We start from the raw sequence: 16,933 nt of genomic DNA, 5'->3' as shown, positions 1-16,933 counted from the left end.
CACATTACAATTGATGCTACAGAAATAAAAGGATCATAAGACACTATTATAAACAATTATACACCAAAAATTAGATATAGTAGTCTCCTCTTATCCACGGGGGATACATTCCAAGACTCCCAGTGGATGCCTGAAACCGCAGATAGTATTGAACCCTATATATACTATGTTTTTTTCTATACATACATAAAAATGATAAAGTTTAATTTATAAATTAGGCATAGTAAGAGATTAACAATGATAACTAATAATAAAATAGAACAATTATAACAATATACTGTAATAAAAGTTTCCGTAGATCTTAGCAACCTCAGCATACGATTTTTTTTCTTTCCTTATTAAGTCGAGAACTTTCACCTTTTCACTTAAAGGAAGTTCTTTATGGTTTCTCTTTGGCATATCTGAATTGCCAGCATCACTATTCTTATACTTTGGGTCCATTATGAAGCAAAATAAGGCTTACTTGAACACAAGCTCTGTGATAGCACCAGAGTCAATCTGATAATCAAAATGGCTACTAATAGGTAAGCAGTGTAGACAGCATGGATATGCTAGACAAAGGGATTATTCACGTCCCAATTGGGATGGTGCAAGATTTCATCACACTACTCAGAACACTGCACAACTTAAAACTTATTGTTTATTTCTGGAATTTTCCACTTAATATTTTCAGACCACAGCTGACTATGGGTAATTGAAATCACAGAAAGTAAAATCGTGGATAAGGGGGGACTACTGTATATGCCAACAAACTAGAAGAAATGAATAAATTCTTAGAAACATACAACCTACTGAAACTGAATCATTAAGAAATAGAAAATTTGAACACATCTATAACTTGTAACGAGATTAAATCAGTAATCAAAAACCTCCAAGAAAGAAAAGCCCAGGAGCAGATGGCTTCACCGGTGAATTCTACCAAACATTTGAAGAAGAATTAACACCTATCCTTCTCAAACTCTTCTCAAAAAATGAAGAGGAAGGAACAGTTCTAAACTCATTTTACAAGGCTAGCATTATCCTAACACCAAAACCAGACAAAGACATTACAAGAAAACTACAGAACAATATTCCTGATTAACACAGATGCAAAAATCCTCAACAAAATAGTAGCAAGCAGAATTCAACAGTACATTAAAAGGATTACACACCATGACCAAGTGGAATTCATCCCTGGGGTGCAAAGATGGTTCAACATATAAAAATCAGTTGAAGTGAGAGATACACCACATCAACAAAATGAAGGATAAAAATCACATGATCAATTCAATACATGCAGAAAAAGCATGTGACAAAGTTTAACACTCTTTCATGATTTAAAACTCTCAACACACTAGGAATAGAAGGAAATTACCTGAACATAATAAAGGCCATATATGAAAAACTCATATCTAACATCATACTCAATGGTGAAAAACTGAAAGCTTTTCCTCTAAGATTAGGAACAAGGCAAGGATGCCCACTCTCATCACTTCTATTCAACAAAGTACTGGAAGTCCTAGCCAAGGCAATTAGGCAAGAAAAAGAAAAGCATCCAAACTGGAAAAGAAGAAGTAAAATTATCTCTATTCACAGATGGCATGATCTTATATGTAGAAAAGTCTAAAAACCCCACAAAAAAAAAACGTTAGAACTAATAGATGAATTCAGTAGAACTGCAGGTTACAAAATCAACATACAAAAATCAGTTGCATTTCTATAAACTAACAACAAACTATCCTATCCAAAAAAGAAATTAAGAAAACAATCCCATTTACAACAGCATCAAAAAAAAATAAAATATCGGGGCCGGCCCGGTGGCACAAGCGGTTAAGTGTGCGCACTCTGATGCGGCGGCCCGCGGTTCGCCGGTTCATATCCCAGGCGCGCACTGACACACCGCTTGTTAAGCCATGCTGTGGCGACGTCCCATATAAAGTAGAGGAAGATGGGCGTGGATGTTAGCCCAAGGCCAGTCTTCCTCAGCAAAAAAAGAGGAGGATTGGCAGATGTTAGCTCAGGGCTGATCTTCCTCACTAAAAAATAAAATAAAATAAAAATAAAATAAAATAAAAATAAAATAATAAAATAAAATATGTAGGAATAAATTTAACCAAGGAAGTGAAAGATTTGTACCCTGAAAACTGCAACACAATGCTGAAAGAAATTAAAGTAGACAGAAATAAATGGAAAGACATCTTGTGTTCATGAATTGGAAGACTTAATACTGTCAAGATGTCAATACCACCCAAAGCAATCTACAGATTCAATGCAACCTCTATCAAAATGGTTATTTTTTACAGAAATAGAAAAAACAATCTTAAAATTCACATAGAACCACAAAGGACTCTAATAGCCAAAACAATCTTGAGAGAGAAGAACAAAGCTGGAGGCATCATACTTCCTGATTTCAAAATATATTATAAAGCTACAGTAATGAAAACAGTATGGTACTCACATTAAGACAGACATACAGACCAATGAACAGAATCACAATGAGATACCATCTCACATCTGTTAGGGTGGCCATTATTTAAAAAAAAAAAAGTTAGCAAGTGTAGTTGGGATATGGATAAATTGGAGCCCTTGCATTCTGTTGGTGGGAATGTAAAATGGTGTAGTTATTATGGAAAACAGTATGGAGGTTCCTCAAAAAAATTAAAAACAGAATTACTATATAATCCAGCAATGCCACTTCTGGGTATTTATCCAAAGGAACTGAAATCAGCATCTTGAAGAGATTATTTGCACTCCCATTTCATTGTAGCATTATTCACAATAACCAAGATATGAAAACAACCAAATGTCCATCGATGGACGAATGGATAAACAAAATGTGGTATAGACATACAACAGAATACTGTTCAGCCACAAAAAGAAGGAAATCCTGCCATAAGTGATTAAACATGGATGAACCTTGAGGACATTATGCTAAGAGAAAGCCAGTCACAGAAGGACAAATACTGCATGATTCCACTTATACGTAGTATTTAAAACAGTCAAACTCATAGAAGCAGAAAACAGAATGGCAGTTGCCAGGGCTGGAAGGAGGGAGAAAGAGAGGGCTACTGTTAACAGGTATAAAAAGTTTCAGTTATGCACGATGAGTAAGTTCTAGAGATCTGCTACAGAATACTGTACGTATAGTTAACAATATTGTACTATACACTTAAAAATTTGTTGAGAGAGTAGAGTTCATGTCTCTCTCCCTACCATAATAAAAAAAAATTAAAAATTAAAAAGAATTCATAGAAAAAAAGAAAGTGCCAGACTTAGGACTAAAGCTCAGCTCTGACTTCACGGCCAGTACTGTCTATTATACAGAGTCATAAAAAGATATGTTTAGGGGAAGGGAGATGTACTTGTTTGTGAATCAATCCTCTCTACAACCCAGGGCCTTGATGCAAGGTATCAATTGTGAAGATCTGGAGGGACTGTTTTGTCTTTAACCAGATCTAAAATAACCCAAGCTAATTCCATTCTGTCAACAAACATTTATCGTATAGCCACTATGAGCAAATTGCTAATCAGAACAAAGATATTGGTTTTGCAGAAAATGTCTGTCAAAAAGCCTAAAAATCAGAACCCTGTTGTTTCTAAATTCTTGCTTTTCTACTAACTAAAAGCAGGTGCCAATCTCAGACACATGCTGTAAGAACTTAGATAGATACTAATGCACATTTATTTCCTAGGGGACTGAATTCACTGAAAGTCTTGATACCCTTAAATAAAACATTAACTATGTTTCATTTCAGAAACAGAAAATGAGGTTACACCTTTCTCTTGGATGCAGAAAACTCAGTTTTCATTCATTTAAGAGTAAAAGGACATTAATATATATTAAAGATTTTAATAAATTAAACATTTTTTAACTCAATAAATACTGAGCTAAAATAAATGCTTTGATTCAATTTCTAAAAAAGTCTTTAATAAAAGAACAAAGGAACACATAAATTGCTTAAAACATCTGTTTTTTTTCTTGTTTTTTTTTTTGTGTGAGGAAGATCAGCCCTGAGCTAACATCCATGCTAATCCTCCTCTTTCTGCTGAGGAAGACTGGCTCTGAGCTAACATCTATTGCCAATCCTCCTCCTTTTTTGGTTTCCCCAAAGCCCCAGTAGATAGTTGTATGTCATAGTTACACATCCCTCTAGTTGCTGTATGTGGGACGTGGCCTCAGCATGGCTGGAGAAGCGGGGCGTCGGTGCGCGCCCGGGATCCGAACCCGGGCCGCCAGTAGCGGAGCGCGCACACTTAACCGCTAAGCCACGGGGCCAGCCCCCATCTGTTTTTTTTTTTTTTAAAAACATACCTTTTAGGAATCTGTGAAACCAGATTATTGGAAATAAAATATTTTCCTTCAGCTATTTGAGTGATGTTTAAAAGCACACTACTCAGTTTAGTTTTAAACTCTTTAAATGGCTTGGAACTTGTCTTTTAACTGAAACTAATCCTTAACCACAATAAACCTCAAAGCACAAAATATCAATTGACTCCATGAGATGGTACAAATATATCTAGAATTTTACCAAGACTTTCACGTAACCAAGATACAAAGGCATTTCATTAAATCACCAATTTTGAAGACAAAGCTGTGATAAGATCGTTTCAGGGCACATAAGTAAGAGACTTAAATATGAACAATTAAAAGTTTAAATAAAAGATAAAAGTTTAAATAATAAAATAAATTCTTCAGACTATAAACTTTATGCAATGAACAAAAATTTTTCTGAACACCCAGCCTGTGGCTATGTCATTTACATCTTCATCCTTGGTATCTAGTACAGAACCCGGCATTATATAACAGGCACTTAATAAATATTTGTTGAAAGAATAAATTTATCACAAGTATCTGTTGAAAGAATGAATCTACCTCACATATTACCACATTTTTCCTATTATTTTTAATTATTAGCATCTTTATAAAAAATGTGAAGTCAGGAAGTCAGAGGGAAGATGTCTTGTGATAAAGACAGCTTAAAGCAGAGAAGATAATAAAGGGATGTGGGGCTCCAGCACAAGAAACATGCAAGCCTATTCCTAAAAGACTAGGCATTAGTCAGCCAGCTAAGTGGCTATTAAGAAGTTGTATTAGCAAAATGCAAAATTAATACATTTATCAAAGTCAGCTCGGAAGAAATTATTTTGTTAACCTCTACCTCTTTGTCTAAAGATCCTAAAACCAGGGCCGGCCCTATGGCTTAGCGGTTAAGTGCACACGCTCCACTGCTGGCGGCCCGGGTTCGGATCCCGGGCGTGCACCAACGCACTGTTTCTCCGGCCATGCTGAGGCCGCGTCCCACATACAGCAACTAGAAGGATGTGCAACTAGGACGTACAACTATCTACTAGGGCTTTGGGGGCAAAAAAAAAAAAAAGGAGGAGGATTGGCAATACATGTTAGCTCAGAGCCAGTCTTCCTCAGCAAAAAGAGGAGGATTAGCATGGATGTTAGCTCAGGGCTGATCTTCCTCACACACAAACACAAAAAAGATCCTAAAACCAAACTCAGTCTCAATTTAAATGGAAGTACAGGGGCCGGCCCCGTGGCTTAGCAGTTGGGTGCGTGCGCTCTGCTGCTGGCGGCCCAGGTTCGGATCCCAGGCGCACACCAACACACCACTTCTCCGGCCATGCTGAGGCTGCATCCCACATACAGCAACTAGAAGGATGTGCAGCTATGACATACAACTATCTACTGGGGCTTTGGGGGAAAAAAAAAAAGGAGGAAGACTGGCAATAGATGTTAGCTCAGAGCTGGTCTTCCTCAGCAAAAAAAAAGAGGAGGGTTAGCATGGATGGTAGCTCAGGGCTGATCTTCCTCACACACAATAAATAAATAAATAAATGGAAGTACAAAACATCAGAATATCCTAAAGAAGTTACTGAAAAGAGACTGCATGCTGCTTTTGAGTTCTCAATATCGATCTTTAGTTACAAAAGCAGTAGGCCATAACAAATCCCTTCATTGGTAAAAGGAGTTACAAGGATATATTCAGAAAATCCTAGGCCACCTGAGCAACATACACAAATCCAAAAACAAGGTTCATTCAAGAAACAGGCTTTCCACCTTTTATGAAAAATGGGAGCTAGAACCAGGAGGAGGGGAATAGGAATTTCTAGGCTCCAGAAAAGTTTTAAATACTAATATAAGAGGTGTTAATATGTGGCCACCTTTTGTAACTCGGTTTAATACAATGAAAATAATTATGATAGGAACCACCACAGTCAGGCGTTAAACCTATATCTTCCTAATGTATTTGCATTTTTAAGGGGAAAAAAGCAAAATATATAGAAAATATCATCCTTTGAATTGATTTGAAATCCTAAGAAGTATGTCAAGATGAAATAAGCATAATCCACCCTATCCCTCCCACAGAATGCAACTAAAAACAATGGACAAATGTATCCAAGGACCTGGAAACATAGATGGTAGCAGGCAGGTGGAGAAAGGAAACCAGAACTCGAAATACGGCCATACCAGAGGCAAGTTTCCTACTTTTTGTTTCTCCAGTGTCTCCTAGCCTGGACTAAAAAGCTGAAAGTGCATACCAGACGCACAAAGACAAAGCTCCAGAGAAGCCCACAATTTCTGGTCTAAGGAGCAGGAACGGAGGCTCCTCTGGATAACAGAGAGTGGGGGAAATCCCCTTGTGCTTTTTTGTTTTCTCCCTTTCACTCCAGTCTCATTCCCCAGGCAATACCAGAGTAGCAATCTTAGCAATGGCGGCAGCATCCAGGCAGGCTCGCAAAGCTCCAAAAGCTCTATTCTTTGACAGAGAAACTGTAGTCCCAACAGGAAGGAGAGAATTCCTATTTCTTTTATCCTCTATCCTCTTGCCGCTCGGCCACAGAGGCTGACATAATTGTGGGAAGTGTGCTGAAGTGTGAGGAAACTAAAGCCCTAGCTTTCTAGCCAGACCTCCAGGAAGTCCGGGTCCCTAGGAGGCAGAAAGTATCAGCAAGACTGCCGTAAGAAGGGAGTTCATGAAAGCTTATAAAGTGGTGTGTATGCTCTTGGGCTCACCCATGAGCTGGGCATGCACGGACCTGACTGTAAGAGCATAACAAAGGGTTTGAGAACTAAACTATGACCTGTCTACTGGCCAGGTCCCAGACTGGACACCAGAAGGCATATATGCAGGTAAGATCCAAAACTGAACTTACTCTGAACTATAGCCTACAGAATGCTAGTTGGAACTTGTAGCCTGAACCTAACTAGGTTAACTGCTTGCTAAAGCAAAAATTTCACATTTTCTACAGATTTAAACATCACCCACAATCATATAAGTCAAACTGTTCAGGATACAATCCAAAATTAATTGTCATACAAAGAACCATAAAATCCCATTATCTCACGAGGGAAAAGACAATCAAGATGACATGTATGCTAGAATTATAAAACAAAGATTTTTCTTTTAAAGAAACATGCTCCAAGAAGGTCAAACACTCCTGAAACAAATGGAAAGAATGCCTCCACAGAGAAACAGAAGATGCAAAAAAGAAACAAATGGAAATTTTTCAACTAAAAACATAGTAACCAAAACTTAAAATTCAGCAAGACTCAAAGCACAATGGAAAAGACACAGGAAAGAATCAGTCAATTTGGAGACAGACGAATAGATTTTCCAAGCTGAACAACAGAAAAAAAATTAGAAAAAAGTAAATTGAGCCTTGGGGACCTGCAGGACAATAACAAAGGTATAACATTTGGTTCCTTAAATTCTCAGGCGAAAGGAAAAAAATACAGTGCCAAGAAAATATCTGAAGAAACAATGGCTGAAAACACCCCCCAATATGGCAAAAAAAATCAAACTTATAAAATCAAGAAGTTCAACGAACCTCAAATAGAAAAAATTAAAAAACATCCGTGTCCATTCACTATAATCAAACTGCTGAACACTAAAGACAGGGAAAATATCTTGAAAGCAACTACACAAAACATGTTAAATATAAAGTAATAATGATTCCAAGACTGCAGATTTCTCACCAGATACCATGGAGGCCAGAGGCAGTGCAACATTTTTAAAGTGGTAAAAGAAAAGAAACTATCAACCTACAATTCTCTATCAAGTGAAAATTACTTCAAGAAGAAGCAAAATAAAGAGATTCTCAGATGGAGGATAACTGAGAATTCTTTAAGAGCAGAACTGCTCTAAATGAAATGCTAAAGGAAATTCTTGAGACACTAGTGAAATGGTAACAGAAATGATAACAGAACTTCAGGAATGAAGGAACAGCAACAGATATAGCAAATATTTGGTTTAACTATAACAGACAATTTTTCTTAAGTTCTTTAAAATATGTATGACAGTTGAAAGCAAAATTTGTAACACTGATGGAGTTTTCAACATATGTAGATGACAACTGCAACGTGTAAGTGGGAAGTTAAGGGAACTATAGGGTGGTAAGGTTTCCACATTCCACTTGAAGTGATAAAATATTAATTTGAAGTAGACTGTGAAAAGTATGTACATTGTAATCTCTAGCAAAACCACTAAAAAATCTACGCAAAGAGATATAATCAAGAATTCAACAGATAAATTCTAAAAAAATTCAAATAATCCAAAAGAAAGCAGAAAATAGGAAACCAAGGAATGGGAAACAGAGAGAACAAACAAAATCACAAAATAGTAGATCCAAATCTAAACATTTTAATAATTCCATTTGTTATATTAAATAATGTAAATAATCACATTGTAATAATCACATCTAATGTAAATAATTACACTAAAACTTACACTGAAATAAATAAATTTACCAACAAAAAAAGACTGTCAGAATGGACAAAAAAACATGACCCAATTACATGCTACCTACAAGAAACTCACTTTAAAAACAATGATAAAGGTAGGTCAAAAGATAAAGCGGTTAAGTTCGCATGCTCTGCTTCGGCGGCCTGGGGTTTGTGGGTTTGGATCCCAGGCGCAGACTGACACACCACTTGTCAGGCCATGCTGTGGCAGCATCCCATATAAAGTAGAGGAAGATGGGCATGGATGTTAGCCCAGGGCCAATCTTCCTCAGCAAAAAAAGAGGAGGATTGGTATTGGATGTTAGCTCAGGGCTAATCTTCCTCACAAAAAAGAAAAAAAAATTTTGGGGGGGCCTGCCCGGTGGCGCAAGCGGTTAAGAGCGCACCCTCCGCTGTGGCGGCCCGGGGTTCGCAGGTTCAGATCCTGGGTGCAGACACATGCACTGCTCGTCAGGCCATGCTGTGGTGGCATCTCATATAAAGTAGAGGAAGATGGGCATGGATGTTAGCCCAGGGCCAACCTTCCTCAGCAAAAAGAGGGAGATTGGCAATGGATGTTAGCTCAGGGCTAATCTTCCTCACAAAAAAGAAAAAAAAGAAGAAGAAAGCAAGCTACAGACCATAACAAAGTTTCAACAACAGACCACACACACAATGGTGGTCCCATAAGATCAGTACCATATAGCCTAGATGTGTAGTAGGCTATACCATCTAGGTTTGCATAAGTGCACTCTATTGTGTTCGCACAATGACAAGATCACCAAATGACACATTTCTCAGAACTTATCCCCGTTGTTAAGCAACACACGACTATACACCACAACCAAAAAGGGCTTACCCAGGGAATGCAAACTTATTCAACATTTAAAAAATCAATCGACGTAATCCATCATATTAACAGAGAAAAGGAAGAAAACCACATGGTCATATCAAATGACACAGAAAAAACATCTGACAAAATTCAAGACCTGAATTGATACAAACAACAACAGCTCTCAGTAAACCATTAAGAGAAGGAAACTTCATCAACCTGATAAAGGGCATTTATAAAAAACTCACAGCCAACTTCATACTTTACGGTGAAAGACTGAATATTTTTCCTCTAAGATCATGAACAAGACAAGAATATCCATTCTCACCACTCCTAATCAACACAGTACAGAAAGTCCTAGCTAGTGCAATAAAGCAAGAGAAAAAGAAAGAATACGGATTGGAAAGGAAGAAATAACACTGTCCCTATCCACAGATAACATGAATATCTATGTAGAAAATCCCAAGCAATCTAAAAAAAAGATCCCAGAAATAATAAGTGAGTTTAGTAAGGTTACAGGATAGCAAGTCAACATATAAAAGTCAATCATATTTCTTCTATATACAAGCAATGAAAAATTAGAAATAAATTTTTTTTTTTTTTTTGTGAGATCAGCCCTGTGCTAACATCTGCCAATCCTCCTCTTTTTTTGCTGAGGAAGATTGGCCCTGGGCTAACATCCATGCCCATCTTCCTCTACTTTATATGGGATGCTGCCACAGCATGGCCTGACAAGTGGCGTGTCAGTCTGCGCCCGGGATCCGAACCCACAAACCCCGGGCCGCCGAAGCAGAGCATGCGAACTTAACCGCTACGCCACCAGGCCAGCCCTGAAACAAACATTTTTTAAAATACCATTCACAACAGTACCAAAAAAGAAATATTTAGATATAAGTCTAACAAAACATGTGAAGGATCTGCATGCTGAAAACTATACAATGCTGATGAAAGAAATCAAAGACATAAGTAAAAGAAGAGACACAGTATGTCCATGGATTTTAAGACTAGATATGGTTAAGACATAAATTCTCCCCAAATTGATCTATACATTGAATGCAATTTCAACAAAAATTCCAGTAGGGTTTCTTGTAGATAAAGACAACATAGAATCTAAAATTTTATGGGAAAAAAACTAGAATAGACAAAATTTTGAAAAAGAAAGAACAAACTTAAAGGACTCACACTATCCAATTTTAAGACTTACTATAAAGCTACAGTAATCAAGACAGTGTGGTACTGACGAAAGAATAAACACACACATCAATGGAAAAGAACAGAGTCCACAAATAGACCTACACTAATATGGCCAAGGTGCAAAGGCAATTCAAGAGAGTAAAAGTACTTTGTTCAATTAATGGTGTTGGAACAATTGGGTATCCATAAGCAAAAATAAAAAACAAAATAAAACTTTACCTGACCCTCACAACTTATACAATATTAACTCAAAATAGATCATATATCTAAATGTAAAGTATAGAACCATAATATTTTTAGAAAAAAACATAGGATAAAATGTTCATGACCTTTGATTAGGCAAAGAGCTCTTAGGTATGACTCCAAAAAGCACAATCTATAAAAGAAAAAAATTTGATAAATTAAACTTCATCAAAAAAGTCCTAAACTTCATCAAAAAAGACACTGTTAATAGAATAGAAAGTCAAGCTATAAACTAGGAGAAAACATTTGCAAATGACATAGCCAATAAAGATCTTAAGTTCAGAACATATAAAGAACTCTCAAAATTCAACAAAACAGACAATCCAATAAAATACGGGGACAGATTTGAATAATTCACCAAAGAAGATATACAGATGGGAAATATGCACATGAAAAAACATTCAATATTAGCCATTAGGGAAATGCAAAGTAAAACCACAATGAGATACCACTACACATCTACTAGAATGGCTTAAAAAAAAAAACAAATAAACAAAACACTGATTATACCAACTGCTGGCAAGGAAATGAAGCAACTAGAACACTCATATATTGCAAAATGGTACAGCCACTCTGCAAAACAGTCTAACAGTTTCTTACATAATTAAACACACACTTAGCACATAATCCAGCAAACCCACTACTAGGTATTTGCCTGAGAGAAATAAAAACTTTGACCACTCAAAAACCTGTACATAAATGTTTATAATAGCTTTATTCATAATCTTCAACAGCTGGAAACAATCCAAATGTCCTTCAACAAGTGAATGGACAGTACCTCCATACAACGGAATTCTACTTAGCAATAAAAGGCAATGAACTATTGACAGAAACAACAACATGGATGAACTTCAAAGCCATTATGCTGAGTGAAAGAAGCCAATCTCAAAGGCTACATACTGTATAAATTCACTTATATGGCACTCCAGAAAAGGCAAAACTACAGAGACAGAGAATGGATCAGTGGTTGCCAAGTGTTGGGTTAGAGGAGAGTTTAACTACAAAGGTGACAGAACTGTTCTTTATCCTGACTGTGATAAATGTTACAGGAATCTATAAAAGTGTTAAAATTCATACAAGTATATATCAAAAAAGGTCAAATTTATCCCATATAAATTTTAAAAATAATGAAAAATAAAAGAAAATCTAGTGCTCTTTTAATGACTCCACTGCTGTTTCTGTTTTTTATTGAAATAAATTACCACCAAAACAAAGACAGTTTCCAAAAACAATAAAGTGTATTACAATTAAAGAAACAGACTTTGGACTTTCATTTCCAGACACAGGTCAGACTAGATGTTCAAAAAACCTCTTCCCAATACTGAATTCTCCCAAAATGCTTTTTAAAAGTACATCAGAGCTTGTGGTCAAGTAAGGGAAGCAGTGAGAGGCAGGAACAAGTACAGGCAGTTCCCTTATCTGAAACCTTTGGGGCAATATTTTAGAGCTCAGAATTTTGGGAGTTTTTACAGAGGTAATGCACTATGTTTACATATACCATACTAATACCTCAGCAGCATGGGGGAACAATACCCCATAATCAAAACACATTCATACTTGTGCAATAAGTTCATACTAGTTCAAGTTTTGTTTATTTTAAAAATAAACTGTGAGAGTCCAAGTTTTCTAGATTTCTGAATTGCAGATAAGGAATTGTGGACCTGTAAGGGCCAGTGCAAATCAAGATCGGCAGAAGTGCAAGACAAGGAGGACATTCACCTGAGAAAAACCACCAACTCCAAGAGACTTGAAGCTTGCACTTTCAAGGGCAGTTGCTCTGGGTCCAAACAGGGTAAAAGATTAGATCAAAACCACACCGAAGGTCCTAAGAGTTTAGGGCATGAAAAACCCAAGACAAAAATTTAGTTTTAAGTGGTACCAGAATGCTAGTGAAGCTGGTCCCAGATGCATGGCAAAAGCAAAAGCAAATACACTCTGGAATAACTCAATTCAAACAGAGTCCTCAAAGGATTGCCATAGATAAAAACCCAAAAACATATGTTCACAGCAAAAAAACACTAAAATCACAAGCTACCAAGAGTGTGAATCTGAGGAAACAAATAAATGCTGAATCAGATTCACAAAAATTGTAGATACTGGAATTATCAGATAATGAATATGTTTAATAAATTTAAAGAAATAAAAAATGGGCTCAGAAGTGGGATAAAGGAACAAGAAACTAAAAAACGACCAGGCAAATTTAAAGAAAAAAATAATTTCTAGAAGTGAAAAATTCAATAGCTTTTATTATTTTTTTTAATAACTTTAAGAGTAAAAAAAGTTAAAAATCGATTCACTAGCAGATTAGACCCATTTTAAGAGAGAATCAATGAACTAAAAGGTAGATCTGAAGAAATCATCACTAATCTGAAAAGGCTACATACTGTATGATTCCAACTATATGACATTCTAGAAAAACCAAAACTATGGATATAGTATAAAGATTAGTGGTTGCCAGGGATTAGCAAGTAGGGAGAGATGAATAGGCAGAGCACAGAGGATTTTTAGGGCAGTGAGAATACTTTGTATGATATCATAAGACAGACACATGTCATTATACATTTGTCAAAACCCACAGAATGTATAACAGCAAGAGTGAACCCTAATGTAAACTATGGACTTAGGGTAATTATGATGTGTCCAGGTAGGTTCATCAATTGTAACAAATGTCCCACTCTGGAGGGGGATATTGATAATGGGGGAGGCTGTACATGTGTGGGGGCAAAGGGTATACGGGAAATCTCTGTACCTTCTCAACTTTGCTGTGAACCTTAAACTGCTCTAAAAAAATAAAGTCTTAATAGAAAAAAAAAAGAAAAAAGCAAACAAGGAAAAATTAAAAAAGAAATGACCTAGCCCTTTGAGAAACAAAGAATAGACAAGATGAAAGAGGAAAATATCGAGACTGTCTAATTAGAATTTCAGAAGGTGATAACTGAAAAATTAAAAGTGTGCATAATTTCCAGACTAACAGAAGAAAAAAAGAAAGAGGTGCTGTTGTCAAAATGCCTGGGCTTTAATTCTAGCTCCCCACTTACTGTATAACCTAGAGCAAGTTACTTAGTCTCTCTAAGCCATGGTTTTCTCATGTGTAAAATGGGATAATGCCTACCTCATAGAGGTGCTGTGACTATTAAATAAAATCCAAGTATAGCACTTAGCACAGAATTCAACAAACATCACCTGTCGGCAATTAAAAAATAATTTTATCTGCAAAGTACAGTAAAATAGTAATAAAATTAAGACTGAGACAAGGATGAAATAAGCCTATCTACATAATGGTTTGATTTCAAAATCTGTAGAAGGGAAAAGCAGGAGGACGTTTGACCCTTCTTCATTTGTTAACTCAATGTTAACATCCTTCTTAGAGGATCCAATCACTGTAGATATCCCTTTGGTTTCTTTTTTGCCCTGAGCTAACATCCATGCCAATCTCCCTCTATTTTTTAGTATGTGGGTCACCCGCACAGCATGGCTGCTAACAGAGTGGTGTAGGTCCATGCCAGGAAACTGAACCTGGGCTGCACAAGCTGAGCGAGCTGAATTCAACCACTAGGCGTTCCTTTTTCATACATCGATCCTACTCCAGAGCACTCTCCAAATCCTCCCAAATTTGCAAGTGGAAAAGGAAACTATTCCAATCCTTTTATTCCCCATCTCAAGTTCTACTCTGTAAAATTATTTAAAAAACAAACCAACAAAAAAAGAGGATAAAGAGAGAAGAAAATCAAATACTTACTTTTCATTAACTTTGCAGATAATTCCTTTAGTGGAGAAGAGGGACTATTTCTACTGGCTACTATAAGTCTGGAGGAGGATTCTTGGGTTTCCAAGGAAACTTGATGAGTTCCTGTTTTGGCCATTTCAAGATGGAGAGAATGGGCACTGTCACATTCCTGGGAAAGCAGCAAGTGATTCTGAATGTTGCTAGTTCTGTTATTCAGGTCAATTCCTTCTGATTGCCTCATAAGCAATTGGGCTGAGCTAGAATCCTCCAATCTCTTTTCAAGAGACTCAGTTACAAAAGATGCTGTAGTTTCGAGCTTTTTAGACGGGGAGACAGGCTCAGCCAATGAGCTCTGCTTCACTGTGTTCAGACTGTGTGCTCTTATTCGGGACCAGGTTGTAGAGTGAAAACTTTCAGCCTCTAACCAAAATTTAACCAAATGCTCCATTCTCCGAAGTTCCATGAATTGAATGAAATAAGGAAGGACGATAGTGTCATGCAAGACTTGTTCAAGTGTCTTTGAAAGACTTGATTTGGTCTCTTGAGTCTGGTAGTCCAGACAAGATCTGCCTAAAAGAAGTAAAAGAATCAGCAGTTCAGTAACAAATAATTTAAGATTGACAGATTAGTTACCTTCAGCATTAGTGGTACCAGAGTTCTTGAATAGAGTTTCATTCCCTAGCAATTTAAATGAATAAAGAAATAGAAATACTATAGTTTTGGTTTCTAAACAAGCAAAGACACAACTGTCCAACATTTATTTAAAATTACTAAAAAGGGGCTGGCCTGGTGGCACAGTGGTTAAGTTCGCACGCTGTGCTTCGGGGGCCCACAGTTCCCAGGTTCAGATCCCGGGTGTAGACCTAAACATTGCTCAATCAAGCCATGCTGTGGCGGCATTCCATATACAAAATAGAGGAAGATGGGCACAGATGTTAGCTCAGGGCTAACCTTCCTCAGAAAAAAGAGGAAGATTAGCAGCGGATGTTGGCTCAGGGCCGATCTTCCTCGCCAAAATAATTAATTAATTAATTAAAAAGCTCTTTGTTACTCAATTAATCCTCATATCTCTTTTAATGGCAATTCAGACCATATAAATTCTTAAGAAAAAATCTTATCCTAGTCCTAAAGAAAGAAAAAAGGCCAATAAAAATATGAAAAAATATTCCACCTCATTAAAAATCCCACAAAAGCAAATTAATACAAGATAACATTTTTGCCTGTCAAATTGGAAGATTTTTTTTCAAAAAATAAGAACAAGCACTAACAAGGGCACAGCGAAACAGGCAACACTCTGACCCACTGATGAGAATGTAAACTGGCAAAACCTTTTTGGAGGAGCATTCAGTAACAGACAGCAAAGCCTTAGCAACCTGTGTGATTTTCAATCCAGTAACTCCACTTGTAGGAATTTATCCTGAGGAAAAATTGTGGATACGTGGATACGGCTAGGAAGATGTTATGAATTCTCAGCATTATTTACAACAGAATAAAGAGTAGCTCTGGAATTTTATCTTGAAAAATAAAACTAAACTTAATAAAACTTAATAAAAATAAGTTATTTCACATTTAGCTAAATTTAGGTTATGATTATAACCACAAGCTAATTATTACAACAAAAAATCAATTTTTTTTTTTACTTTCACAGCATGACAAAAAGAGGTTTATTTTCATAAAATTAATGAGGGCTTCATCAATTTTTCAAAAGGGCTTTCCTTAATCCTTTGATGTTTAAACCATTTTCTTTTGAACTTCATGTAACATCACCCTTGCTGACTGTCTTACTGTCAGTGTTAACTAGTCCATCTTTGTCAACATCACTTTCACGAACTTCAGAAAGGAAATCCTGATCATTTGCAAGACTTAGAATTTTTTTTAATTAGACTTTTAATTTTGAGATAATGCTAGATTCACATGTAGTTGTAAGAATACAGAGAGATCCCTTTACTTAGTTTCCCCCTGTGGTAACATCTTGCAAAACTATAGTACAATATCACACCAAGATACTGACATTGATACAATCCACCAAGCTTATTCAGATCTCTCCAGTTTTACTCATACTCATTGTGTATTTAGTTCTATGCAATTTTATAACACGTGTAGATTTGTGTAACCACCACCAAGATACAAAACAGTTCCAAGGCGACAAGGATCCCTCATGTGGCCTTTTATAACCACTGTCCCCCATCCCTAACCCCTGGCAAATACTAATCTATTCTTTACT

At 36.5% G+C, this 16,933-nt stretch overlaps 1 protein-coding gene across 4 annotated transcripts in view; it reads right to left on the bottom strand.

Moving 5' to 3' along the window:
- Positions 1-16,933, bottom strand: part of AKAP10 (A-kinase anchoring protein 10) — an 82,493-nt gene that overhangs the window by 47,496 nt on the left and 18,064 nt on the right. For all 4 annotated transcript variants that reach the window (XM_087440385.1, XM_087440384.1, XM_004433030.3 and 1 more), the window contains one exon: positions 14,722-15,279. In XM_087440385.1, the coding sequence (XP_087296511.1) occupies positions 14,722-15,279 (558 nt within the window). The remainder of the gene's footprint in view (positions 1-14,721; positions 15,280-16,933) is intronic.

This window comes from Ceratotherium simum, chromosome 16 (assembly GCF_057802395.1).
Source record: "Ceratotherium simum simum isolate JZ-2026a chromosome 16, ASM5780239v1, whole genome shotgun sequence".
NCBI classification, from domain to species: Eukaryota; Metazoa; Chordata; class Mammalia; order Perissodactyla; family Rhinocerotidae; genus Ceratotherium; species Ceratotherium simum.
The sequence above is the reverse complement of the archived record's forward strand: the minus strand, read 5'-3'. Positions and strand labels throughout refer to the sequence as shown.